At 32.7% G+C, this 27,832-nt stretch overlaps 2 protein-coding genes across 4 annotated transcripts; one reads left to right on the top strand and one right to left on the bottom strand.

Annotated features, from left to right (window-relative positions):
• The first annotated feature begins 165 nt into the window (after window positions 1-165).
• On the top strand, window positions 166-17,432 carry LOC140671857 (uncharacterized). Of its 2 annotated transcripts, XM_072903527.1 has the most exons (18): window positions 166-730; window positions 991-1,110; window positions 1,221-1,472; window positions 1,732-1,899; window positions 1,989-2,324; window positions 2,418-4,082; window positions 4,224-4,718; window positions 5,519-5,653; window positions 5,884-6,161; window positions 6,368-7,029; window positions 7,276-7,403; window positions 9,049-9,216; window positions 10,139-10,204; window positions 10,782-11,096; window positions 11,212-14,081; window positions 14,368-15,184; window positions 15,415-15,794; window positions 16,120-17,432. In XM_072903527.1, the coding sequence occupies exons 1-18, from the start codon at window positions 668-670 to the stop codon at window positions 16,232-16,234; spliced, it is 9,033 nt and encodes a 3,010-aa protein (XP_072759628.1). In that variant the 5' UTR covers window positions 166-667; the 3' UTR covers window positions 16,235-17,432. The 2 variants fall into 2 exon arrangements, with proteins under 2 accessions (XP_072759628.1, XP_072759638.1); XM_072903537.1 differs by lacking the exon at window positions 5,519-5,653 and having other exon boundaries at window positions 167-730.
• Window positions 17,433-18,512: 1,080 nt separating this feature from the next.
• On the bottom strand, window positions 18,513-27,298 carry LOC140667060 (2-phosphoxylose phosphatase 1). 2 transcript variants are annotated; one of them, XM_072894740.1, is made up of 4 exons: window positions 27,156-27,298; window positions 22,284-22,451; window positions 21,392-21,963; window positions 18,513-19,512 (listed from the first exon to the last, which is right to left on the bottom strand). In XM_072894740.1, exons 2-4 carry the CDS (start codon window positions 22,447-22,449, stop codon window positions 18,760-18,762), a joined length of 1,491 nt encoding a protein of 496 aa, XP_072750841.1. In that variant the 5' UTR covers window positions 22,450-22,451; window positions 27,156-27,298; the 3' UTR covers window positions 18,513-18,759. The 2 variants fall into 2 exon arrangements, with proteins under 2 accessions (XP_072750841.1, XP_072750833.1); XM_072894732.1 differs by lacking the exon at window positions 27,156-27,298 and adding an exon at window positions 24,667-25,363 and having other exon boundaries at window positions 18,514-19,512.
• Window positions 27,299-27,832: the final 534 nt, after the last annotated feature.

Below are 27,832 nucleotides of genomic sequence, written 5' to 3'. Positions count from 1 at the left end.
TTTCGCACGCATGTAAAAAAATATATTTATATATTTTTTATGAAACAAAAATACGAACATTTAATGACCATGAAAAAATCTATTATATATTTACAATTTTTTTGTATATGTATATGTATACCTGATCGATGGAAGATAGTGCCAACAGAAAATGTAACACGACGTTATCGACTCAGGCTGGCAACATTGGCGAGACTTTGAGTTTCCATTCATCGATATTGGCACGACTAAGAATACGTTCGGAGATCCTACCCATGGGAATAAAAGCCAAGTTTCATCAACCAATCACCACAGACACATCTTCGCTCCTTCCGTCCCGATTGGTCAACGTCAAATGCTACTCCAGCCCACGGACAGAATTTTTGAACGCAACCTAACGCGCGACCGTTTTAGACCAACCGTTTCCGACCGCTTTCGTTGAGTGTTTTATTAATTAACCGCTTTGGAAATTTGCGTTTTTTTAGTCTTTTTATTATTTTATCGGACGATAAGCGACGTGATCACGATGCGTTAGGATCGCGTGATGACTAGCTAAGCTGTGTCAGCTCACGTCAAAGTGTAAAATTTGAAATGTAGCGTGTGACAAAGCGAACGAACAGATAAACGAAATACGTCCTTTGTGTTCAAACATCCTTTATGCGGATCAACTCGACCGAAGTTCGTCGGGATGAACTCAGCGCAGGATAAAGATGAGCGTAAAAAACGCTCGCTGGAAGCCGGCAGGGAAATGGTAAGCCTCCTCTATTTCTATATCATCGTCGTTCCTACTGTTTGCCCCAGTTACATCGTTTTTTTTTCCCTCATCGTTTGTTTACATTATTAATTTTATGCTCATGTTAATTTGTTATTTGCTTCGTTAATTCTATTTTGAAAAAATAGCACAGTCTGCCTTTTAATAATATGTTATTAATGTGATGTATTTAATGATATATTTAATAATAATAATATGAAATGATATATTTAATAATAATAATGTCGATTTTATTACAGTTGGAGAAATACAAGGCAAAGCGATCTAGTAAAGACGCAAGTACAAATATGCAATGCACGGAACAATCGGACGACGAATCATTACACAACGAAAAATCCACATTGGTTAAAGAATCTAGCGTAAGAATAAAAAACAATAGTCAATATTTTTACATAAATGTGTACTTAATGTGCAGTTTTTTGTATAATAATATTGATTGCTCACGTTATGTTTTACTTCTTATATAAAGGTAAATGAAGATATATCTTCAAGAGATATAACACACAGTAGTGTTAGTATAAGCGAAGGAGAGCCAGATGCTGATCTGGAAGGATTAGCAGGGCGTGTTGCAGAATTGGAAGAATTATTGCAAGGGAAAGAAGCTATAGTTGGAGCTTTAAATGCAGAAATTGATCATCTGCGAGCTGAGACATGCTCCCCAAATTCATCGCAAAGCCAGAGTAGCAATGGAAAAGATGTTATATCTTTGTATCATATAAAAGTAAGTCACGTATTTGAACAGAATTTTTTTTCAGGGCAAAGTTAGAAAAAGAAAAATCAATAGTACTTTAGTTATTTTGGTTTCTAATACATCTGATAAGCTTTTTTTTTTCTTTTTTCCTATTGTATTTCAATAATAACTTTGTGATTTCAAGTCTAAATAATAGCCTGAGGATAGTTTGTAATTTTACTGTTTTTTTTATATCTTGCTATGAAGTAATTAGTAAATTTGTGTAATATATATTTTTTCTATCAAACAGTTGCAAGAGTTTGAAAAAGCACTGTATCAACGTGATAATCTAATAGAACACTTGACAACATCTTTAGAGCAAGCATTAGTTGCAAGAGATGCTGTCACAGGACAACTTAACGCTTTAAACACCATGCGATTAGACAATCCTGTAAATAACATGAATTTGCAGCAAAAGGTAAATACCACACTTCATGATTCTGCATTTTATAATTACTAATGATGATAACCTTATTAGACAATATTCAATAATTATGAATGTTTTAGATTGAAGCGTTGGAAGTGACGATGAACGATAAAGAAGCGTCAATTCGCCGGTTAAACGCGCATTTGACAGATATTCATAAACATGTACAAACATTGGAGATGGAAAGAGAAACGCGAAAAACAGAAATCAATGATTACAAAATGCAGATAGATAATCTAACTGAGCAAATTCGTCTCAGTGCCACAGAGAAAAACTTAAACATTGATGAAACCTTGGCGCAACAGAAGCAATATGAAGCACGTGTTGACAAGATCAAACAAGATATGCAGCATATTTTGAACAAGTTTACCACTGTAACAAATGCCAATGCAACGCGCCACCAACAAGAATTAAAGGCAAGTGCTTTATTGTAATATTTTTTTCAAATATAACTCTGTTAAAATATTTTAATTATATAATTGGGTGATTTCATTTAAATATAATTGTAGGAATTAACTACAAAAAACGAAGCTGAAATTGCCAATATAAAAGCCAAGCATGAAGAATCCATCAAGGTATTGAAGGATGAAAACAAAATATTAGCCGATCGGTTAAACAAAGAATTGCCAGATTTGGAAACCAGGCATGCCAAGGAATTGTCCGTCTTTCAATCACAATTGGCCCATTATAAGAAAACTGTTGAAGCGTTAAAGCTCGAACTAGTAAATCATGCCGAATCGCAAAAAGTCGCTCAAACGGAAGCCCACTTATACAAGTTAAAACTCGAAGAATTGAGATTCGAAGCAGGGAACGAACGACGCATGCAAAGTCTACATTTTCAAAAGGAGAAGGAATTGTTGAACGAGCAAATCAAACTGCACAAAATTCAGCTAGAAGAAATAACGTCAAAACACATTGCAACGATGAGCATTCTAGAGTCCAAGGAAAGTATCGAGCGATCGCTAGAGCAGGCTTTATCAAACGCTACTATGTTAAAGCAGGAGAACGACTCGTTGAAATATAAGCTGGATGATTTGTCATGCAAATATTCCGCAGCACAGTCTGTGATCGAGAATAGTCAGATGCACGAGAGAACTTTGAGTGGTAAGATACATGAACTAGAGAGGTCTTTGTCGCGGTTTGATGCTACGAGCATCAGTACAGTTAGTGAACTAGGTGAAACTATGTACAAGACTTTTGATGATGAAGTTCTTCAGCACCAGATGATAAAACGAAAAGTCGAGGATAAAATGGAGATGGAAGAGTTGTTGGTTGAAAAAATTCACATGCTTGAAGAAGATTTGCGCAAAGCGAATGAAAAGCTAGAACAGACCGATCTTGTAAAGAAAACTTATGAGAAGCAGCTGAAAGATATGAAAAATACGTGTGACAAGTTGCAACAGGAAGTTAATTCTTTGAAAGATATCAATCGTGCGACGTCTCACGATGATTCTACTCAGGAATATTTTGAAAACGATATTATAAATGTTGATTTGACGCGACGTGTAGAAGCTCAGGAGAAAGAAATCGAGAGTCTGAAGCTACTCATGGAGGAGAAAGAAACAGAGAATGTGAAATGTAAAAAAGATTTAACTGAAATAACAGAAAAAACGAAAAAACTGGAAACACAATGCGAACAATTAAGGAACGGCTTGGTCGAAGCATGGGCTCAATGTGCTGAGTTTGAAGAAAAATTAAACCAGACGATGAGTGATAACAGTAAACTCAACACTTCTTGGAATAGTACACTCTACAAGCATCTTAAAGCAAATCGAAGTTTGGATGCCAGTGCATCAGATCAAAATGTTATAGATCAGACAAAAACTTTAGATCCAAACATTACTGATACCAGCACATTAGTGGATAATAGTAATGTGAATTATAACAATGAGAAGTCAGATAAGGAAATACAGCAAATTTTGGAAGGCGAATTAAGCATAGATGAGATTAAGTCCAAATTATGTCGTTATTGCACATTATGTGAGAAAATAGCCGCGGAAAAAACGCTATCCTCGATGGAGAATGCTGCTTTACAAAAGGAAAAGGAACTACTAAAGCAGGAAATCCAAGATACGATGAATCGATATAAGGAAGAACTAGAATCTTTTAAAATGGACTCTGCCAAAGAGCTCAACAAATTGCAGTTGATGGTGCAGAATTTTAAATCAATTCAAGTAAGTCTTTTCATCAGTATTTTTCCTATTTTTATTTGGTAAATTTCTTGTAATGTTTGTGTTTATACTCTTATGTAGTTTTTATGTGATAGTATTCTTTTTTAATTTTATTTTTTTTTTTTTTTTTTTTTTTGTCTCAAGGATGGGAATGAAATCAACGATATAAAAGCTGAACTTAATGCACGTCATGCTAAGGAGATGGAGGAACTTCGGACGTACTTCGAGCAAAAGTGCTTGCAGATGGAAAAGCAATATTCCGAGGAGATCTTTAGTCAGCAATCAAAACGGATTTCCGACAATGATAGTGAAACTGAAGAGCTAACGGATGATCTATATTTTGGTGGCGCAGGCGATTGTTTGAACGCGTCCAATTCCCGAGCAGCAACGTCTGACGCCCACGAGGAATCTTTAAAAGACAAGATCCTAGACACTGAAAACCAAACGCGTCTAGAGGCAGAGTACGAAAGTAGCATCCAAGCATTACGACAAGAATTGGAACATAAAGTGAAGCAAATTCAAATTATCAAGGCTGATCATGAGAAGGCAATCAATGAACAGAAAGAGTTGTGCGAATGTCAAATCCGCGATATTGAAGCAAAGTTGGAACGTTTGTTGTCTATACCTATTGTGCACCAGGTGAGGAAAAATTTTCTAATTATTATGAGACTGCTTTATTAATAATATATTTGCTGATAATAGCAATTTTTGTGTCATATTTAATGTGTGTTGTATGCAAAAACTATTTGCTTGCAATAGTAATGTTTGAGCATCCTCTGTTATAAAACAAACTTGGAAAGTATCAGTATAGTTGCTATAAAAATTCATTATGTGTTTAGAAAATGGAAAATATTTAAATTCTTTTAAATCCATTTTAATTATATAAAACTATTGTATTGTTTTTTTCATGTTCTATATACAATTTTTCAAATACTCTATTTATGAAACAAGACAGCCTATCTTGTTGAAATATATGTCTTATTTCTTCATAGAATATAGATATCAACAATTAATTGAGAAAAATACAAATTAAAATTTATTATATTTTATATGTTAATGGTAAACCAAAGTCTTTTATATATATATATGAGTAGAAAAAATTTATTACATGTGCTTATACTCATTTAGATTTATTATATTGATTGTAAAAGTTATGGCAAAATTCTTACAAAATTCACAAAATATTAAAATGTGAAGCATGGTGTGATCAGTGTGCACTAATTATTTAATATTTCTCATCTTACAATTAGTCTTTATAATCTTGAAATTTCTATAATCTTCTCTTTTTTGATATCTTCTTTTTTATTTATTGTAATTAATGCATTTTTTCTTCTTACAATATACCAACAAAAAAATAGATTATATATTTCATTATGATATCAAAATGCAAATTTATTTGTGACTAACATATTGCTGTGCGACTTCATCTTTGCATGCAGTCTTGTCAGACAGAATGGGAAGCATTGGAAAATGATGAATTATCGAGTTTGCGTGACGCGTATAATCATCAGTTGCAAGAACAGATCACACTAGCTAGACAGGACATTGTCAACGAGCTTCAAGAAAAAATTCAGGTAGACGTAGATCATCTGAAACTGGGCTGATTGAATGAGAATAAAATATAAACGGAATAAAAATTAGCTACAAATTTTTTTTGATAAAAAATTTATAATTTTTGTATGTGTTATTTTATATGTTGCTATAAAAGTTTTTGTTAATAGAATTTGTCTTCATGTGTTTGTTCAATGATTTATTAAAAGCCATTAGGAGCTGTTTATTGAAAATCTATTATGATTGTGTGCAGGCACTATTATCAGTGGAAGCAGATAAAGAAGATAATTTGCCAACCGAATTGTTAGAACTACGAGATAAATTCACAAGTAATGCTAAACGAGAAATTCAGGAAATAAAGAAGATGCAAAGCGCTGAATTAACTCGTTTGAGAGAGGAACACGATTGCATTGTAGCACGAATGCGTGAGCAGCATCAAAAAGAAATCGCCATTCTTAAAATTCAGAATTCAGATAATAATCAAGAAGTTGACCGTTTCGGGTCTTCAGAAAGTAATATCATGGAAGAAAGGTAATTAATGAAATATCTTATACTTTTTTAACATACTCATAAAAAACTTAATTATTAAAAAAAAAATATTGAAAGATTTAATATTCGAATTGATTTTAGAATTAAAATAATTAGAATTTTTTTAATTTTTCTAGTTCAATATAAAAAATATGTAACTTTACAAACTTTTTATCATACTTAAATATACAATATTAAATTTTTATTAGGGATAACTTCAAGAAGACATGTAAAACATGCATAACTCTTAAGAACTTGATTAGAGAATTAGTTGATTACTTTGCCATCTGTGAAGAAGAAGTTAACAACGCTCTGAGCAATGAGATTCTAAAGAGACAGTTAACAGAGTCCATCTTTACTCATGAAGGAAATTTAAGCAAGGACGACAGTGTTGTATTCGAAACACAATGCGAAGGCCAAAAATCTAGCCAAATCATTAAAAGAGTCCGTTTTGCTCCACAATCCAGTAAAATAAATTCTATTGTTAACAGTGATAACAAGACATTGATTGAAGAAGATATGGATGAGATATTAAGAAAGGAGTTAAAGGCTTGTTTGAGACGTCTAAAGTCGGATAGTACACAAATATTCAATCTTTCAGGCGGCGAAGACAATATTGTATCGTCTTCAAATGAGACTCTCTTAACAAGCAAAATTAATGAAGAGCTTTCCTTGAAATTAAATCATGCTGAAGATTTGATAATAGGCTATCAAGAAGAAGTAGAACAATTAAAATTGCATATTCTGGAACTACAACGAAAGTTGATTAGCGCAGAGAATAAAAAAGAAGTCATCACGGAGGGTTACGGCGAAAGCGATCTCTCTGGAGTTGATATTGCATTACAAGATTTTTCGCAGGTGCAAGAAAAAGGTAAATTTTTATCTAACTTTTATATCAATTAATGGATCTTATTTATTAAACGCGTATGGGATAATTTTTATTATGAATCAATTACAATTTCAATAAAGGAAAAAAAGGTATTTAATCTGATATCAAACTCCATATTTATAAATTATACTGATTATCTCAAATATATTTGCATCATTTCAGTAGTACACTTACGTTTTATATTTTTAATATTTTTTTATGCGACATATTTTTATATATAATTTTCAGCTAAACATGTATTATCGAATGGTGGCGGCGACACATCTTATTTACTACAATTAATAGAAGAGTTGTGCAGACAAAATGAAAAACTAATGGACGACGCTAGAAGGGAAAGGGAAGATTTGCAACAACAGGTAAAATCATTCATTTTTTATTATCTGTCAAAATGCATTGTTGCATGAAATTCTGATTATTCGATATTGGTATGCCAACATAGTGATGAGTATTGTGGTGTACTGTTCATTGAAAAACGACTTGTCTTTGTAATTCATCACAATTCTAAACACTTCTGTATTCACAAGCTTCATATTTATATTATATTTAAATCATACCCGTCTTATAGTATAGCAACAAACACAATTAACACAAATATTTTTTTTTGTATATGGCACGTTTTTTACACGAGATGCAATTGTGTGAAAAAATTATTTTCACGTTTTGTTTTTAGTTAAAGTTAACATCAGAGATTAAAAAGAAATCTTTTACACACTTATACAGAGTGTTTTAAGGAAACTGAATATTTTAATGCTTCAATCTTGAGATCTTTGGCTTCTGCATATTATTAGTTAAAATCACAAATCATTGAGTCTCTATGATTTTTTATTTTAAATATACAAATTTTCATTTTCCTTAAACTTTATGATTTTCGGATACTGAAGTTTTTAATTACTTTCATTGATAGCTAGATTTTGAATATTTCAACAATTTATTTCCGCAATCAATTTACGTATTCACTTTTCCTCATACACCTTGTATATAGAATAATTACAGTATTCTTCAGTAATTTGTACAACAGCCAGAATATTATGTGCGCATGGCAATTACATACCATTCTTCCATAAACAAATATTTCATGAATCGTACAGTATAATAAAGAAAATTTTCCAAATTAAAAGTGTAGAGCTCTGTGATGCAGATTTTAAGAGATTGATTGGCGTTCTTGTCTTGCCAGCAGGTACCTTTAGAACCTACTCCTACCCCATACATTCACAGGGTTTGCTGCAAAAAGGTAAATTATAGAATTACTAATATTAATGTAAACGCTCTTCGCGTAAGTTATTCTTCCAAATCGGCTATAATAAATTAATATAGATGTAACGCTCTATCACAATTAAAAAGTGTAAATAAATTTTTATTAAAATATTATTTATTCCATTTTTAACGTCCATCCCATTTGTAATATTAACTACACATATATAATATATACATTTGTCATAGTGCTACTAACATGTATTGTTGCTTGTTAATATTGGATGTTGTTGCAATATATAATAATAATCTCTTTGCATGTTAGATTGTAGACACGTTTTATGGTAATGGAAAGAACGACTTCTGTACTCTCTAATATCTTACTATTAATTATTTTATTGTGAGTGAAATATTTATATTGTGAAACACATTGTAACATTAATGATATAAAATAACTGAATTAACATTATTTCTAAGGATTACAAATTTATATAAAAAAAAAAAACATTTATTTTACTTCTTTTAAAATTCTTTTTTAAAACCCATTTTTTTATATTTTAATTTCATTAACATAACTTTTTCACTTAATAAGGAATTGTATGTTCTGAAAATCTCTTGAATGTTTAAGAAAGTTTTGTCAATGTATCTATTCCATTGCTAAATTATATCGTTAAAGAATTAAATTTAATATGTGCGAATTTGTCGAATTGTCTATTAGTCTGAAAAAAATTACAGTAGAAATGTGTGATAAAAATTTATTATACATTTCTCTGACAATTATTTATTCTAACTGTAGTTACTTTTATCCAGATTGAGGCAGCGGACAAGCAATTGCGAGCGACGCGCCGATTTTTGGACGAGCAAGCAAGCGAGCGCGAGATGGAGCGGGATGAAGCTGCGAAACAAATCCAACTCTTACAAGAACAGCTCAAGGAACGCGAACGTAAACAGGAGAGAGATATGCGAATTAGTTCTGAGGTAAAACTCTTCTTGGGAACTTTATTCCTTTAAACATGCCGTGGGTTTTTTTTTCTTTTTTTTAATACAAACACGAAATATACGCTTTTTGTAATCACTTACTCGCTAACTAGAGGGTTTAATGTCTTTTTAATTAATCCTTAATTAGTTGATACTGTTAGAAATACTGATTGCAATATATAGGACAACTATTTTATTTTATTTTAGAAAAACTTTTAAAGAGACTGGCATTATCCTAGATCTTTAAATTTGAGAATTAGATTTCAGAAACCAAAAATTTAGAGATTGAACAGACTTTAAAAAATATCATAATATCATAATAATTTGATTATCACTTACTTAAGGATTAATTAGACCAGGCATTTTTATATTCACTGTAGCAGTTATTGCACTAACCAGGAAATTTCAACTGGCATAACGACTGCCATTTCTAAAACTTAACTATAGGTTTATATGTGGTTTATTTTAATGTAAAATTTAACCTAGACTTAGGGCTGTTGAAAAAGAACAATATGTCCATGAAAAGTGAGGTCAAATTTCAACTTATTTAAACTTAACTATTGTAGAATATTCTTTTATTTAAATTATAACAATTGCCATTTAAAAATACATATAGATTGCAAGTATATATGTAAATTATATTTATAATCTAACAACTAATGGCACAATAATTATTCTTATAAATCTTGGATAGTCATATATATATTTCAATTTTAAACACATAATCTAATTCAATTTCTAAACATTATATATAAAACTTACATTTTAAAGTGAAAATATAATACAGAATTTAACTATAAATGAAAGGATTATTTTTGGAAATTAATTATATCACTGGCAATTAATATCACGCATCACTACTAATTGTATTAACACAAATTTTTCTGCACTCTGGTTTGGGTTTTCTATTTGTCGCACAAAGCAGTCTGAGCTATCATCTGAAACAACTTCAGGCATCACTGAGCTTCAAATTACAACCAATGAAACTGTGAGTAATATTGTAAAATTACAATATTTAATTTGATTTTTTGATCTTTTATAGTTTCTTCTTCCTCATCAACATACAGTGGCTAGGATAAATACGTTTATCAAAATGTTATTTAGCAAATTGTATAGTTACACAGTTTACTTGTTTATTTATCTACTTCAAATTGGATTGAAAAAATTAAATACATTTTATTTAAATATCTCGTAAAATTATTAAATAATAAGTGAAAAGATTAAACAATTTCACATAATAAAAAAGTTCAGACTACTTGACAGAAATATACATTACACTTATTTTATTTCTTGCAGCTTTTTTTCTATAATTTTTATTTAGTTAGAAATTGTACAATTTTTTTGTATTATTAATTTTATATATATATATATATATATAATTTTTTTCTTTTTAATCCACTGTATGTTATTATAAAATTATAGTAAAATCACATATGATACATAGTATATCTCTGTTTTACATATTGGGTCATGCTTGAATGGAATTATAGGTGACATTCTGAAAAAAAGCAATGCATTAATAATTTGCACATATGTTTAGTATACATGTAATTTATGATTTATAGGTGGAGGCTCTTGAATCTCAGATGAGAGAAATGTCGTCGTTAATGTCTGATACAGAGGCGAAGAAATCAGAAAAGGAAAGTGAATTGAAGGCCGCGGTAGATAAAATATGGGTCTTACGAGAAATTATTGCTGACTTGGAGCAACAATTACAAGCTAAGATTGAGAAGGAAGAATCTTTGCAATTACAAATCAATCAATTGGAAGCTGTAATAACCGCGCAAACAAAGAATCAGCAAGATTTAGTTCAAGAGCTGGACACTATCAAATCTGGAACTGAAAGCAGACATCTGAACGAGCAAATTAATCATTTACAGGTAAATCAGATGGAGGATAAATACATAAATTACACATATAAGTATGAAAAGAGAAAAAGAAAATAACATTATACAAGAGACAATATTAATCTTGTGACAATAATCTATGTTTTAGGAGGAATTGAATAAACACAAGTTAAGCTCAGAGCATTTTAATGTTAATTCATCCGTCTTGAAACAAATGAAAGTAGAACTTCATGAGATGCAAAATCAATTAGACAAAAGAATCCGAGAGTTGGAATCTGCGCACATGTGCGGTTCAAATTTGAGTTTAAGTCAGCCGAGTGAAGATGTTTCGATCAGAGAACAAATTGACGCAACGAGATGTTTGACACCGGATGATCCGTCTTCGCCGCCAATGTTACCGCTGGATCAATTACTCAAGTTGAAAGATAAAATGTTGAAACACGCACGTGCGGAAGAAGTAGCCTTCAAGAGAATCAAAGATCTAGAGATGCAGTTGACAGCCATGAAGAATCAGAATGAGGAATTACTAGCAGAGCAGGAGATTTTACATCAGACAGCATCCGAGCAATTATTCCAGATTGAAGCTATGCGCGGTCGTTTAGAACAACATAGGCAAAGTGCTCCGTTTGCTCAAAAACAGGCAACATCTCGTTTAGAATTACAATTGCACGAAGCTACCACAAAATATCACTCTTTGGAGCAAACTATTACTAATAAAGAGATAGAATTGAAAGAATTAAAAGCCCAACTCGAAAGAACTAATCAAATACTGACAGAGAAGGAAGCAGAAATGGAAAACTTTTTGCAATCAGATAACAACGCATTACGAAAGATTGATCAACTAAAAGATCAATTAAAGCTGGTTCAAGAAGAAAAGAAAATGTTGCAAATAAAGCTTGGAACGCAAGAGCATGCTCAATCGGAACTACCGCAATTGATTGACACCATGTTGGCAGATAAGAACGAGGAGATTGATCATCTGAAGGAGCAATTATCTAGAAAGGAGAAACAATTGAACGCCTATTCATCGCTTGCTTTAGATGATACACAACTGAGAGAGTTGACAAAACAAGCAGAAGCTAAGAATAGCGCGCGAACATTGAGCGATATTCTTTCTATACATTCGGAATGCGAGGAATTCCCTGAAGCCATTCGAACGACTAACGCAACGCACATGATGACATCGCAAAATATCTCCAGCATTAGAATTCCCACGTCTGTGTCGAAGAACACATTAATAAACACTTTCAATACTGCAGAAATACCTTTACTTAATGTAAACATAATAGATGCGCAAGTTCCACCATTGGAGTTAGATTCACACACACATAGTTTCAGCAATGACATGCATAACTCGGAAATGGAGCTACAACATACTGAAGGCGAATCAAAATTGTCATCTCCCAAGAACAATGATGTCAGCGAAGAATCTCAACGAACCGAAGAATTGCTTAATGAAAAGATAAAGGAAATCGAGAACTTGTCAAATCAATTACAAACTTTGCAGCAGGAACTGGAATTGAAGTGCGATACTTTGAACAAATATGAAATCGAATTGGATTCCGTGCAGAAACAATATCAAGAGTTGGAGAATGAGTATAAGGAAATTGTTGAAAACCTGGCACGAGATAAAAATTTTTATAAAGGTCAGTATGAATTAACTCAGGCATCGGAAAGTAAAATAAAGAAAGATTTGGAAGAAGTCGAGAATATTTTAAAATTGAAGACGGACGAGCTCGAAGATCACAAGAACAAGATGCAAGTAAATGAAAGGATCATTACAGAGTTAAATATGGAAAATACAAAGCTGAAGAAAGAAATAACAATCAGAGAGAAGGATCAAATGAAAAAGAATAGCCTTGTATCGCAGGAGAAGACGCAGGAACTGCAAAGATTCAAGGAACTCAATTTGGAAAAGGATATCGCACTGGAGACTCTTCAAACACGCAATATCGAAATCGAAAACGAAAATAAGCAGTTGTACGAGTTCAAGACGAGGCTTCACGCGCGCGAACGAGAAATCGGCGAGTTGCAAGACGAGATTTTGCGATTGACAGACGGTTTAAATAATCGAGATCAGGTTATCCGTAAGTTGGAGGAGATAGCAAAACGAACAAGTGAGGTTCACTCAGGAGCATCATCGCCCTCATCCTCTATCAGTAACAAAGATCAAGAAATCCATCATCTGCAAGAATTCTTGAAAGAAAAGGACAAAGTAATTAGGCAGATGAGCGACGATAGTAAGAGCCTGCAACAAGCGCTGGAAACTATTCAGAACAAGATGAAAGAATCTGGTAATGTTGTGGAGCTGAGAAGGAAATTGAAGGAGGAGCGCAAGATAAACGAGGAGTTGAAAAATACAGTGCAAAAACTGCAAAGAGAATTAATAGAGCTAAAAGATGCGTCCGCACAATGTTCGCAGGACGATAGCGATATTGAAGACATGGTCCAACGAGAATTGAATCTCTCCGTGCGATTGGATAAGCAAATTATGCAAGTTATTAAGAACGATGGCAATGAGGAGATCCTTTCAGGAGTGGAAGGAGCGACAAAAGAACACCAGAAATTGAGCGAGATTTGGAAAGACAATAAGATGCTGAAGAAACTGAAAGAGGATCTCGAAATCGAACGTGATATGATGAAACATCAGATCGCTGAGTACGAGAATCGTATTCTGCAATTGAAGGCGGATTCGGCAGAAGAGACGAAAAAGGTAGTAAAGTTGGACAAGGAATTGACGTCAGAGAGAAATGCGATAAAATTCTTAAGAATGCAGATAGAAGAACATCGCCGCAAAACGGAAATGGGACGAGTTCAGGACACTAAGTTGATCGAATTCCTACAGCAAAAACTGAAAATTTCTCTGGAGAACGAGGGGAAACTTCGAAATGATCTAGCATCGATGAAGCAACAACAGATTAATCTGGAATCACAATTTATGTCCATGAAGAAATTACTAGAAACCGAAAACGTTAATTTGCTACAGTCATCTGCAGCTGCGCAAAATAAGTCAGAGAGGTATACACGCTAATCTTTTAATTTATTTAATTTTTTTTATTGCTTTTACATATATATATAGTTCTATAATCTTATGTTATTTTCGCCTCCATGTTATTCGCAAATTATTCACAATTAATATCTATCAAAATAAGAACACATTATTGACGTATTTGACAAATGATAGATACTTCTGACGATAGAATATAATTACATCTTAATGAGATAAGAGACAAGTGCACAAAAATTTAAATTTTTCCGAAAATGATTTTTCGTGTTATATAATCTTTTATTTTTCTTATTTAAGGACAAGCGAAGGTGTCAAAGAAAATCACGAAAAAAGCAATGCGGAGCTGCGGGAAAACATAAAGAGATTAGAAACTGAGATGAGTACATACGAAAGGAGATTAGAAATCGCTACAGAAGAACAGGAAAAATTGATCAGCAGCCTAGCGTTAGCCAACGGAATGAAGGAAATTATGGAAGCGAATCTGCAGAGAACTATGGAAGAATTGAAAATGCGAGAAGAGGAGTTTGATTATCTGCAGAAGCAGCTGAAAATGATGACAGAAGTTGAAAATAGGAGGCAAGAACAACGAAACGCTGAAGTGGAAGAAATCAAAGTATTGCACAGAGAGATTAACAGTGCTCGGGAAACTAGAGCAAATTTGGAGGCTGACATAAATTTTGCGAGACAGAAACTAAAGGAATCTTCAGATCGGGAGCTGAAGCTTACACGCATGGTGGAATCCTTGAAAGAACGAGAGACAGAACTCAATATGAAACTGAGAATTGCAAAAGAAAAGGAGAAAAACTTAAAGGACTGGATCGAGAATTTGCAGAGCAAAGTCGTTGCTGAAACAGAGGAAGACATGAGGAACAAGCTGGTGAATTTCAACAAAAATGCATCTGCGAATTACGAACAGAGAATTAAAGAGTTGAACGAATCAGTCGATAGATACGCTATCGAGAAAAACAAGCTTGAACAAAAACTCGACAAGACAACGATAGACAGAGACATGTTGATGCATCATGTAAAATTACTCGAAGGACAGATAAAGAAACTGAAAAGCGCACAAGCTCCTATATCCAACAGCAATTCGATAATAGTTCCTACTGAAAGGGTATGAAATTTTGTTTTTTTTTTTTTTTATGATAATATACTTCAAATTATTGGGATATATTTTGTATGTGAATTTAATTTAATTTTTCCATCTTGGAACATTAAAAGAAAACAGATTTGATTTGCGTTCTCTTACATTTTCTTATAATAAATAAAATAATGTGTGCAAAGATTAAATTACACATTTTAGAATAAATAGCATATATAAATCTTATATTATGTGGGTTTCAGTTGCAAAAATTTTATGGCTCATACTTACGAGTGGACAGCAGACGAAAGGCATTGGCATACCAAAAGAAATACTTGCTATGCGTCGTTGGTAGTTACCAATATTGCGAGGAGAACACGTTATGTGTGCTCGCGCAATTGACTCAAAATCAACGGGCTTACACGCGATTGTCGCGCAACAAAAATGCTATACGCTTTAGGGTCGCCGTGTTAACAATAATCAGTATATATAGAATGAAGTGGTTGATCCAACGTTGGCGAATAGGAAAACGAGTGGGTGCTAATGTTCTTACAGGCACTACAGATCAATTAATAATCGATGTGCCGCTTACCAAAAATATTGCATCGAATTATTCCCCACCAGTGAGAGAAAGAACGACAAAGTAAGTAAAAAGTGACAAAAGTATTATATTTTCTGTTATAAAATTTACACCAGAGATTAACAAAAATCTCTTCAAAATGAAAAGGGAAAGCATTTACTTAGCATCTTTAGAAATTATTCAATCTTGAAAGAAATATTGCAATCTTATTGAAATTAAATTGTCAACTTAATCAACGAGTTCAAAATTTTATCATTTCTACATATTCTGTTTATCATTGTATAACAACATTTCACCGTTTAATGAAATTTAAGATGTATAGTCTACATTTTTTATTACAATTATTATTATATACATTATATATTATATATCAAATTGTATGTTTCAGTAAATCAAGCGGATTAAATGCCTTCGAACAGTATTATGAAGAAGTAAAAAATTTCCAAGAGACACTTGACTCAGTTTTGGCAAAGTCAGGAACTAGTCATATTATCTCAGAATAACATTATATTTTTAAAAGTTGTGGAGAGCGAAAAAGTTTAGCCGTAGTGTGTTAGCATTAAAAATATTATATAATCGTTTAAATAATGGCATCATATAGGTCGTGTTTTTTTAAAATGGTTTATTCGCACGACTTGACAATTTTTTTTTTTTTTTTTTTTTTTTTTTTTTTTCTTTTTTTCTTTTTCCTAGACTTGGACACGCATAGATTTTCTTAAACTTGATTAATATTTTTAATCTCTGATTGAAGTATAAATTTGTAATTTATCACTGTTGAATCGTAAATTGATATACATAAATAGCTGTTTCTCTGAATTATATAGAAGACTTGGAATTTTTTATCGGTGAAGATCTAAAATCTTATTCGCAAATATCGTATGCGTTTAATATTGATTCTCACTATTGATCTGAACTATTTTTAAGTCACTGGATTTTTTGCATTTTCTATTTCATCATTTATTATAATACTTTTTTTCCTTTTTTTAGTAAACACGTCCTGTATTTTGTACTAAATTGCAGTCGTCAATGGCCGATCTGCATGGGATTTCTATTTCCGTTCGACTGCACGATTTACATCGCATTAATTGATCATAAACTTGATCATAACCTAACCGGTCATAAAACTGGTGAGAGAAATGTAAATTTCGTCAGCTTGACCGGAAATAATCGGAACTGGGCATTTACATGGACTCTGTAACATAGACTGCGTCTTTGTATATTTTTTAACTCGTTACTGTCTCATGCGAGATTTTTTTATTTTCGCAGTATCTTTCACTTATTGATCACAGTGACGTAAATTTTAAATGTCACTTGAAGAATTATAAGGAATGTGAATTATGAGATATCATTAATAAGGATGTTACGGCGTAAATCTTAGCATTGTAAGACACATGAGAGGCTTTTATCGATTGTTAGCAAAATAAAAGCATGTTCTGCAAAAGTTGATGTTAAGCTGGACATTATGCTTGTATTTATGATATTAGTATTCTTTAAGTTATGTAATATATTGTAAGTATAGTATGTAAGTATGTAAACCTCCGTGTGCCTTGTAACGCTGTAAAGTGCGTTCATTATTTATTTATCGATTGTAATAAACCTTTTATATATCGCGAGTTGCATGTAATAATATTAATACTTTTCCCGAGACTTGTAATAAATAATTGATCTTTTAATATATATATATAATTATGTTTTTGCTAAATACGTGTTTTACTGACGTAAAACAGTGTCACTAATTAGATGAATACACAGTCGTAGAAAAAATTTTATCATATTTTCTTCAAAACGTAATAAAATCTTGCTTATATTATCTTTATTTTGTCATAATATTGTCTCTATTATATTATTACTAATTGAGGAAAAAATACGACTGCGTTTTTAGTATACGTATATATTTCTAAGGGCACTAAATATATATATAGATATATGTATATATATATATATATATTTACATATATACATTAGAGTGTATGATAAAATATATGTGATAATCGACTAATCGATTTATTAGTACTATCGTTCTTCGATTTATCTAAAGATATTTTAATGTAAAGATTTAGATGTGTGATATATGAAGATAAGGCTCTTGCTCCTTACTAAAATGAAATGACTCTCTTTCTTTTTTGGCTTTTCAGTTTTCTTATAATTTTTGACATTCCTAAATTTTCTTAAATATATGCGCGTGATGTGTCGAGGTGTAAAAAAAATTTAAACCGTTATTTTAAATATTTCTACATGACTGTTTCACGATAGAATCAAGATGGATTACTTTCTTATTAAGTGGAAAGACTGCGTTCTAAGTGTGGCTTTACAAACCACTGTACATAAGAAAGTTTTGGAAAAATTTAAGGATTATCTCTTTAAACTTTTTCAAATGTTAATATTAGTTAATTACTTTCACGTTGGCTTATCTTCTATGACACATAGTGCAAGTCATTCGATCCATTCGATAGATCTAATCGCTATGCAAAAAGTAAATGAATTAAAAAGAATTGATAAGAATTCACTTCGTAAAGTCATAAACTTCTAATTTCTATAACGAGAGATTGAGTCTTTAAATATCTCGAATGTTTCTTCATTCCTCTCTTCTCTTTCTCTTTTTTTAGTTCTATTCATTAAATCTTATTCTCCAAGATAATCACGAAGCTATTAAGATTATAAGAGAAGACAAATCTTTTACTTTAAAAATTGATATATATATATATATATATATATATATATATATATATATATATATATATATATATATATATATATATAATAAATCAAATAGATTTTTCATTTATTTCTCACATATATTTGGTGCTTAGCTATATACTAATAGAGTAACTGCAAAGTCTCATTATACTAAGAATAAAGAGAGATAAAATGGAGAAAACCTATGAAAGTGTGTTAAAAATACCTAAGGTAGCATAATTTTGAGGATAAGAGGTATAATTTATTATCAAAGAATTCTCTCTCAATTCCTTTTAATTCGTTAACTTTTTACTTTCTTCTAGAGAATCTTCTCATTCAACCGTAATGAATTTTAGCGAATCTTATGACTCGAACAAGCGTCTTTAAAGTTCGTCGCGTTGAACGGCACAAAGTAGTCATCGTGCAATTGCCGAACGATGTTCTCTATGGGGCACAACTTGACGACGCCCTTCTTGCCCATCCCCTGTTCCCCGTCGTCGCTGACGTAGGTGTTGGCATTCCTACAGAACGGGATCTTCGGCGTGAGATCCCGACCGTTGGCGACGACGCGGAAATAAAAGTCGCTGGCGAGGCGATTATCGTTCCGCGGATTAATCTTGTAGATCTCGATGATGAGTCTCGAAGCGTAATGCGTCGCGACGTCCGAGACTATGCCAAGAGCAGTGGCGAGGTACTCGAGGGTCTTGTCGTGGCCGGAATAGAGGACGATCTTGGGCCTGGCCTCGGAGATGACGCGCAGCATGAAGGTGACGATGCCGCGCAGCATCCCGTACGCCTTAAGCAGCCCGTACTTGTTGCGGCTGCTGCTCTTGGCGGCCTGCTTGGATTCCCAATCCGTATAAGCGAACAGCCCGGTAACGTGGTCGCTCTTCACGCATGTCCTCTGCGTGCTCGCCCTTAACGCGTCCTCCGCGAGATCGGCGCACGGCAGGGAGGCGCTGTGACATACGTACGTTAATAAAGCGTCCCTCAGGGTGTTCGGGTCGCACGTCTGCGCTTGATCCGCAAGTTCGAACACGGCGCTCGCCGCCTGCTTGATCAGCTCGCCGACGGCCGGGTGAGATCTTAGATGGTTGGAAGTCTCCTGGGGAAAGTAGAGCAACGTGCGGAGAACCTAACACGATTGTCGATTTCGTCGCAAACGCGCGTCTTCGAGCTTTCCGCGAATATTTTCCAGAGAGCATTCAATTATTTTTCAGTATTTTGAAATATACAGCCATTGACAAAATTATTAGGCACCCTTAAGTTTTCCGTATTTCTTATTTTGTAAATACTAAAAAGATTAAAAAATTTTTCAAAACTATCGATAGCACTTTAAAGCTGAAATTTCAAGCTTTAAAATGTATTTTTAATTTTTCGCCCAGTATCGACAACATGTCTGAATACAGATTTAATTTTAAAATTATGTATCTCGGGCAAAAAAAATTGTAGGAAAGTTTAAAAAAAAGCATTTTGTTGTAAGGCAAAATGTTGTAGTTTATGGAACTTGACTTAAATTTTTCGAGAGAAATTTTTGTACCGAGCTGCAGAGTGTCAAAAATACAATAAAATTTTAAGAAGCAAAACAATGTTCTTTTTTACAGAACAAGAAAAATACAAAAATTTTTTAATGTACTGATAACGCATTAAAGTTGCTATCGGTAATTAAAAAAATTTTTGTATTTTCCTTGCTCTGTGCTTTAAAAAAGAACATTGTTTTGTTTCTTAAAATTTTATTGTATTTTTGACACTCTGCAACTCGGTAAAAAAAAACTTCTCTGGAAAAATTTAAGTCAAGTTGCATAAACTACAACATTTTGCCTACAAAATGCTTTTTTTTAAACTTTCCTACAATTTCTTTTGGCCGAGATACATAATTTTGAAACTAAATCTGTATTTTTCAGACATGTTGTCGATACTGGGCGAAAAATTATCGCAAAAATGAAAAATTAAAAAAAAAATTTTAAAGCTTGAAATTTTACACCCAGAACATTTTTGCTGTAATTGCAATACTATTTTTTTGAGTGTATAATTGTCGAATATTATTTTCAATATTTCTAAATATATTTAAAAAATCGAAGCTGTAACACTGCTTTCTTAATAGAATTAATTAGATTGTTTGTGAAGACTTTTTCGGTCTTCGATTGCATTTGTCTAAATTATTTTGAAGTGGATTTTTTTCCACACGAGCTCAATCATCAAAGTATTTAATATTACATATTAAAACGAGTCATGCGGTTTTACCCGTGAAATTTTAATTTAAAAAAAAATTACACATGTATCATACGTGATATATTTCCATATGTCACGCGCAATAATACACGGACAAACGCGTTAACGCAAAATTATTTCTGTAGAAAAATTATCATCGCGTGCAAGTATTTTATTCAGATAACGTATGTGGAAAAATCAGATATCTGGCAGCCTTGAATGACCTACATAGTTTCATCAGACTTCCTGAGAAAGTACGAGAAGAGCGCGATTATTATAAGTTATTTAACGTTTTCGAGAAGAACAAGAGGATTTCGAATTAGTAAAACTTTTTTCGATAAGACAGTCATAATGCAAATGTTTAATACTTTATTAAATCTTTTTTAAAACACGAAAAGGAAAAGCAATATCAATTCTATATATATATATATATATAAAAAGTGCGAGACGGGCAAAAAAGTTTTGATAATGTACTCTAAATATACTTGAATTACTTTGAATAATTATTCATAAAATTTTTATATCAGACTCGAGTCTTACAGAAAAAAAAATACGTTTCACGATCTTATATTTTAAATATAAAAAGAGTATGCATTTAAAAATAGGTATAAATTTATAAATTATTATTCCAAAGTTATTTTTCCACAGTTATTATTCCACAGTAATTTTATAATTATAATATAAAATTACAAAATAATATTCAAGATAAAGTATTTTTTTTGTAAGGTAGAAAAAATAAATTCTGCGACTTGCGTTTATTTTTATGCAATTACCTTTAAATGCTGCTTCAGAAATTTTTCAGCGGCAGGACAGGCGCATTCGTTGTTGCAGAACGCATAGCTCTGGCTCTCCTGCAGACTGATCCTCGCTAGGCTCTGGAAACCGTCGTTCTCGAAGAACGCGTAGAGCAACGCGACGGCACTCTGTACGGTCCTACGGTAGGAAGTGCTGTAAACGATGACGTCCCTGCCGAAGGTGGTGCCGTTGCCGAGATTGAGCCTGTGATAGTACGCGTTTCTCAACAGGATCCCGGTCTTCAGCAGCTGCAGAATACCGAGGGTGGTCAGCTGACCGATCTTGCAGTCGCGCGCGTTCGCCGGTAACACGGGCAGTCCGTGAAACGGGCCCAGGAACTGGGCCCAGGCGGTCTTCGAGTAGCTCGACACATTTTGCACGAAATTTACGTAATTCTCGTAAATCGTTTCCAATTCCGATGTCCCACCTCCGCCAGCCTCGCCGCCGCAATTTATGCTGCTTATATTCCGTATATGCGTCAAAGGACCCCTGTCACCATGACGGATGAAGATCAGGATGCCGCCTAATGTCAAGTTGCCGTCGAGTTTTCCTATTTGAAAAAGAACATCTCATGCGAACATCTCGCTCGTATATAATTACGTGCGAAGGATAAAATTATTTTTCGCGACTCGAGATAATAAAAAATATCGATTTTATTTATTTATTGCAACTTTATAATGCGCAAAAAGGCTTCAATAATTATTTCTTTAATATATAATATTTACAGATTTCTTTTAATAAGATGGATTTTAATACGATCTTTTAATGTGGATAATTATTGATCTCGTATAATAATAACATAACTAAAATAACCCGGTTTTGATGGTCGTCTTATTTTATGCAAAAATAGAATAATCATATAGAACATACCTTCGGTCTCTGCAGCTATCTCGTGCGGTAAATTGCAAAAACGAAAGATCTTCTTTGTCTTCGCGTCTGATTTTAAATTTCTCGGGAATTCTCGAAGCGATAGATCATTATTTAAGATTCTCGTTTGCACCGAAGTTTTCTCATCCACGCCGATATATTTATACATGCCTGCGCGATGAGAACAATAGTTTATAATTATCTCAGATTTTATTACTCTTTCCTAATGTTTTTATTTAATTGCATGAATACAATAGGATGTTTATACACACATATGTATCATGTACTTGAACTTGAGAAAATATATTAAATATAAAATTATATATATATATATATATATATATATATAATATTAATATTGAAAAAAGAAATAAGTAAATAAACTTGTATTAAAAAATACAATCCTTCTCCCTCAATTTGTGCTTCAATGGAAAATTTAATAAATTAAATATAATATATAAACTCTTTATAAGATATAAAATTCAATTAGAAAGTTGGCGAGTAAGAGCAAGACGCTGTAATTAGTGCGCAATAATTTATTCTAACAATAAGTAACAATTTTAATCTCTTCTTCTAACAAACGGTTCGGTCAATTTTATGACCTTCCTCAGCGCAAAAATACAAAAACAAATACGAAATACCGGTTTTTTTAACCATATAACTATATATTTATATAACCTATCATTAAATGACGCCAATACATCGTCACACGAGAGTTTAAGAAAAGTTAAACATCATTATTTTGTCACACGCTTAAAATTGAACATGAAGATATTGTTAATACGATACGAAATTGTTGAGTTGATATGTTCCTCCTTTGGTTAGTAGGCCAAGAAGTGACACATTAATTGAATGGTCAAATTGTAAAACAAAACACAGTGTCTTTTTTATAAAAAAACTTTTCTGCTATTTTAAGGGGATCCAAAATTTCTTTTTTGGCTATAAGGATTGATAAATCCTTCTCCACAATTAAAGTACTTATAAAAACAACACATGGGGGCTAATAATTTCATATAAAAATGATAAAAAATTAAAAGGTGACAGTTACGTCGCAACAATATTTATTTAATATAAAAAGTTCTACGGTATTTTTTTTTTTTTTAAGTCATTTCTAAAAGTTCCCAAATATTCCTTCATGCAATTCCTAGCAGAAACCTATATCTTATTTTGTGTGTATAAATTGCAAAACTTTTATATTAAGCAAATGATTTTTAATAAATTTCAAGGCTATTACAGGCTTCCAACCTACTAGTTTGTTTTACAATTTGACGAGTGAACCTATGTGCTATATGTCACTTCTTGGCCTACTAACCAAGGGAGGAACATATCAACTCAACAATTTCGTATCGTATTAACAATATTTTCCTGTTCAATTTTAAACGTGTTTACAAAATAATGTTTAACTTTTCTTAAACTCTCGTATGACGATGTACTGGCGTCATTTAATGATAGGTTATTATACGATTGTATGACTAAAAAACCGGTATTTCTCATCTGTTTTTGTATTTTTGCGCTGAGGAAGGTCATAAAATTGACCGAAACGTTCGTTAGGAGAAGAAATTAAATTGTTACTTATTGTTAGAATAATTTATTGCGCACCAACTATAGCGTTTTGCTTTTACTCGCCAATTTTCTAATTGGGAAATTTAATGCTAACAGAAGGAAGAGATTCTTGAACTAGCTTCAATGGATTTAATTTCTTTTTTTCTGCAATCAGTTAACATTTGTGTCAACAATTATAATTGTTGTAACGCTTCTCTTTACAACAAAAAGAAAGTAGAATAGCTCGATAACACGTGACAATATTCAGCTACGTAAACTATTATTAAAAACTAAAGTTGCGTGTTCTAGAGTGTTATAAATCCATTATTAAACTCAAGTGATAACGAACAGAAGCGTTCAAGTGTATAGCTGCGACACATCTATAATGTATATATATATATATATATATATATATATATATATATATATATATATATATATATATATATACATAAATCTTATCCTACATTTAATTTTTAAAAAACCAAAATTTGCTCAAGTCGTGTTGAAAGGATTTAAACATTTAAGCAAGAACCCAAAGAGATCTTGGATCAAATATGAAACTAAAAATCTACGCGAGCATGTTATATAAAACGTGATATTTTACAACTTTGATACGTTGAATTTTGACGAGTTGAATCTTCTATAGATACGGCAAAATATATCCTATCGATTTGTATTGCCGTAAATAAACATATATCGTTCACGCGTACTTAAAGGAATGAAATTAGATTGATTGAAATTAGATTGATTTTTAAGAGTTCGATTGGATCGTGCTATAAATATTTAACAGGGCCGTTCGCCGCAATGCACACGAAATGAGCGATCACGAGGTTGCGTTTACCAGCGACCAGGAGGAAGATCCACACGCTCAGAATCACGTAGCAGTAGAACGCCCGGTGTTGGTAGGACAACCGCACCATCTCCGCGAGCATCCCTCGACGGTTACGGGCCCCGTGGGACCGATTCGCGGGACAACGACGAGCGGTAACGACGTCCCGTCACGATGACGACGACGCGGAGCGACGCGACGAGGACGCGACTGGATTTCCGTTCCGCTCGTAGGGGCCGATCGAAGCTGCATCTTCAAACGCCCTTCGACCTTCGCTCTTTCGGCATACTTGTCGACGGTCGTGCGACGTAACACCTGATCATCCGATCGTGAGCAGGAGCAATCGCGATGCGGTAGTACAATCGACGAGAAAAACCGCGTCGAGATCGATCTACCTATCTATCTATCTATCTACCCTGCCGCGAGTCCGCCCGAGATGGAACTGCCGGTTCCTGACATGGCGATAACAGCAAGGGGTGAATTTTCACGAAGCGGGGGTGCGTTGGTCAGGCGCAAGCGCGCTCTACCAGCGCGATTACCTTCCACCCTGAAAAGCCGACTAGTTTTCCCCCACGATGGCCTGGTCGATCTACAGGGTGGCCCTGTCGTATAACGTTTATCGACCTTCCTTTATCTGGTGCAATTATCAAACCGAGAGCTCGATCAGCAAAAGCCGGTCGGTTATGCATTCTCTGTCGAAAACTCGATTTTCCTATCTCGTCACAAAATACTAAAAATATATATACATACACATATATATGTATACATATGTATACACAGAGTTGAGAAAGTTATTTTATAAAAGTAACCGTTACTAATTTCAAAAAATAACTCGTTACTGTTACCGTTACTCAAAAAACTAACGAATCGTTACAATTTTCGTTACTTTTTTTTGTACATACAATACAAACTTTACATAAAATCTTTTTAAATACAAGATCAAATTATTTAATACAAGAATTAAATTAAATTAAAAATTTACGCTAAACACTAGAAATTTTTAAACATTATTTTACATTAAAGTAATCAAAATGATATAATTTTGATAGTGATATCGCTATTGATATAAAGTGTGTAATAATTTTGATAATACATTATTTTAAAAGAAACTTGAAAAAATTATAGACAAGCTTTCTTAAACACTTTTAGATGCTGTAAATGTAAATAAAGTGATTTTCTTATTGTTAGTTTACTTTCAATAGATTTGTAAATATGGTCAAAATTGTTTTTCTTCACGTCTCTTTAATTTTTTTTATTTTAAAATTCTAACACGATACGATAATTTTCATAATATCAAATTCTTGACTAATCATTAAATTAACTCTCTACTTAACTGTTTTTTTTTTTACGAAATAGAAAGGTACTAGAAAGAGATTCCAATAATTTCTATGTGATACTGCATTTCAATACTCTTATCAATCCCTAAGTTCTATTTCGAGCATATGTGTACACGTATCTATAGTATATGTTACATGTATCATATAAAATGCGCACATATCTATGAAATGAAAAATATCTATGTTTCTTTATTTGAAAATTATATTCGAAGAAAGTATAGTATATTCAAGTATATTTGAAAAAAATCCTAGACTGCACAGAAAGGTCAAAAGGCATCTTAAAGATATTTAAAAGATAATAAGACGTCTTTAAGTTGTCTTTTAAGCATTTTTTAAAGATACGTGCTGTCTGGAAAGTAACAATAAAAGTAACTGTCAATTTCGTTGCTCGTTATCAAAAAATGTAACATAGTTATTTTTTCCATTACAAACAAAAATTTGTAACGCCATTACCGTTACAATTAACCCCAAAAAAAGTAACGACGTTACAAGTAACGCGTTACTTCCCAACACTGCATATATGTATGTATAATGATAAACTTTCTCTGATAATTACAAATCTAAAGTGAGAAACGTAAGAATATGACTGTTAAATTATTAGGCATTCTCCTCTGACCGACTTTTGTTAGATATGATTTAATTAGCTTTTATATATATATATATAAAAGAGAGAAATATATATATATATATATTTCTATCTTTTAATACGTAAGAAAAAATCATGTAAAAGAAAATGATAATCATTTTTTCGATACAATTGTTACTACTACAATCATATTATAAATTAGCATATCGTTAATATACGTAGAGATGCATATTTAATCAAAATGAATAAGAAAGTTTGTTTCGATCTCTAACATTCTACAAAACTTTTTCGTTCGTAGCAGTACTTATTAAAACTTTAAGGTATTTCGTAGAGATTATCTTGCACATTATTGCCAACGACATATACCTTGCTTCGCAAACAATGCATTAGTAATTGCAATCTAGAATTATCACGTATCAAGCGTTACCATCAGTTACCATCAAACACAATCGAGAGCGATTAATTATGATTAGTTCAATTTTCGAAATCAGTCAAGTATCAAGTTGCAATCATCGTTCATTATATAATCGAATCTCGAATCCCCGACGTCGACAATCAAACTCACCGCGATTACTCACCGCGGTCTCAATTATCGAGGATTAAAAACTTGAATTTGGCAAGGACGAGGTTCTCCTAGGCGAGTAAATGGCCATGAAAAGCAGAGAGTTTACGCCGACAAAGGAAAGCGGATGCTGATGTCACCGTGTTGGGCATCGCCGCGCTCTCTCAACCCGGCTGTAAATATATTCCATTTAAGACTGATGGCTAGATTGTCCCGCAGTTGATGGTTAGTCTCGAGTTGTCATATCAGGGCAGTTGACGCGTGTTACATCTCGGCGCGCGGTTACACGCGAGTAATCGCGCCCGTCTACGTCGCCAGGCACGCAACTGTCATTGAACGCCCCCGCGACGCTGCAAACTTAAACGGTCTATACAGAGACGAGCCATATTCTTTATTAATAAAAATCCCGGTGAAAGCGATGCCTTACTTACTGCAGGGTAAAGAAATATCTCAAGAGTAAGATAAAATGCGTCAGTGAACCGATTAAGAAACATTCTCACGTCATTCAGACTCTTTGCTAAAGTTTTCCGATTTTATTACATACGTGAAAAGCGTAGACTATAAAAATGTAAAAATAATGACGTTTTAGCAAAAATGAATAATTTTATTAATATATATATATATATATATATATATATATATATTTAAAAAAGGAAATACAGTATTTTTTAAACAATGTAATTATATTATTTT

Source organism: Anoplolepis gracilipes, chromosome 1 (genome assembly GCF_047496725.1).
Source record: "Anoplolepis gracilipes chromosome 1, ASM4749672v1, whole genome shotgun sequence".
Taxonomy (NCBI): domain Eukaryota; kingdom Metazoa; phylum Arthropoda; class Insecta; order Hymenoptera; family Formicidae; genus Anoplolepis; species Anoplolepis gracilipes.
The sequence above is the reverse complement of the archived record's forward strand: the minus strand, read 5'-3'. Positions and strand labels throughout refer to the sequence as shown.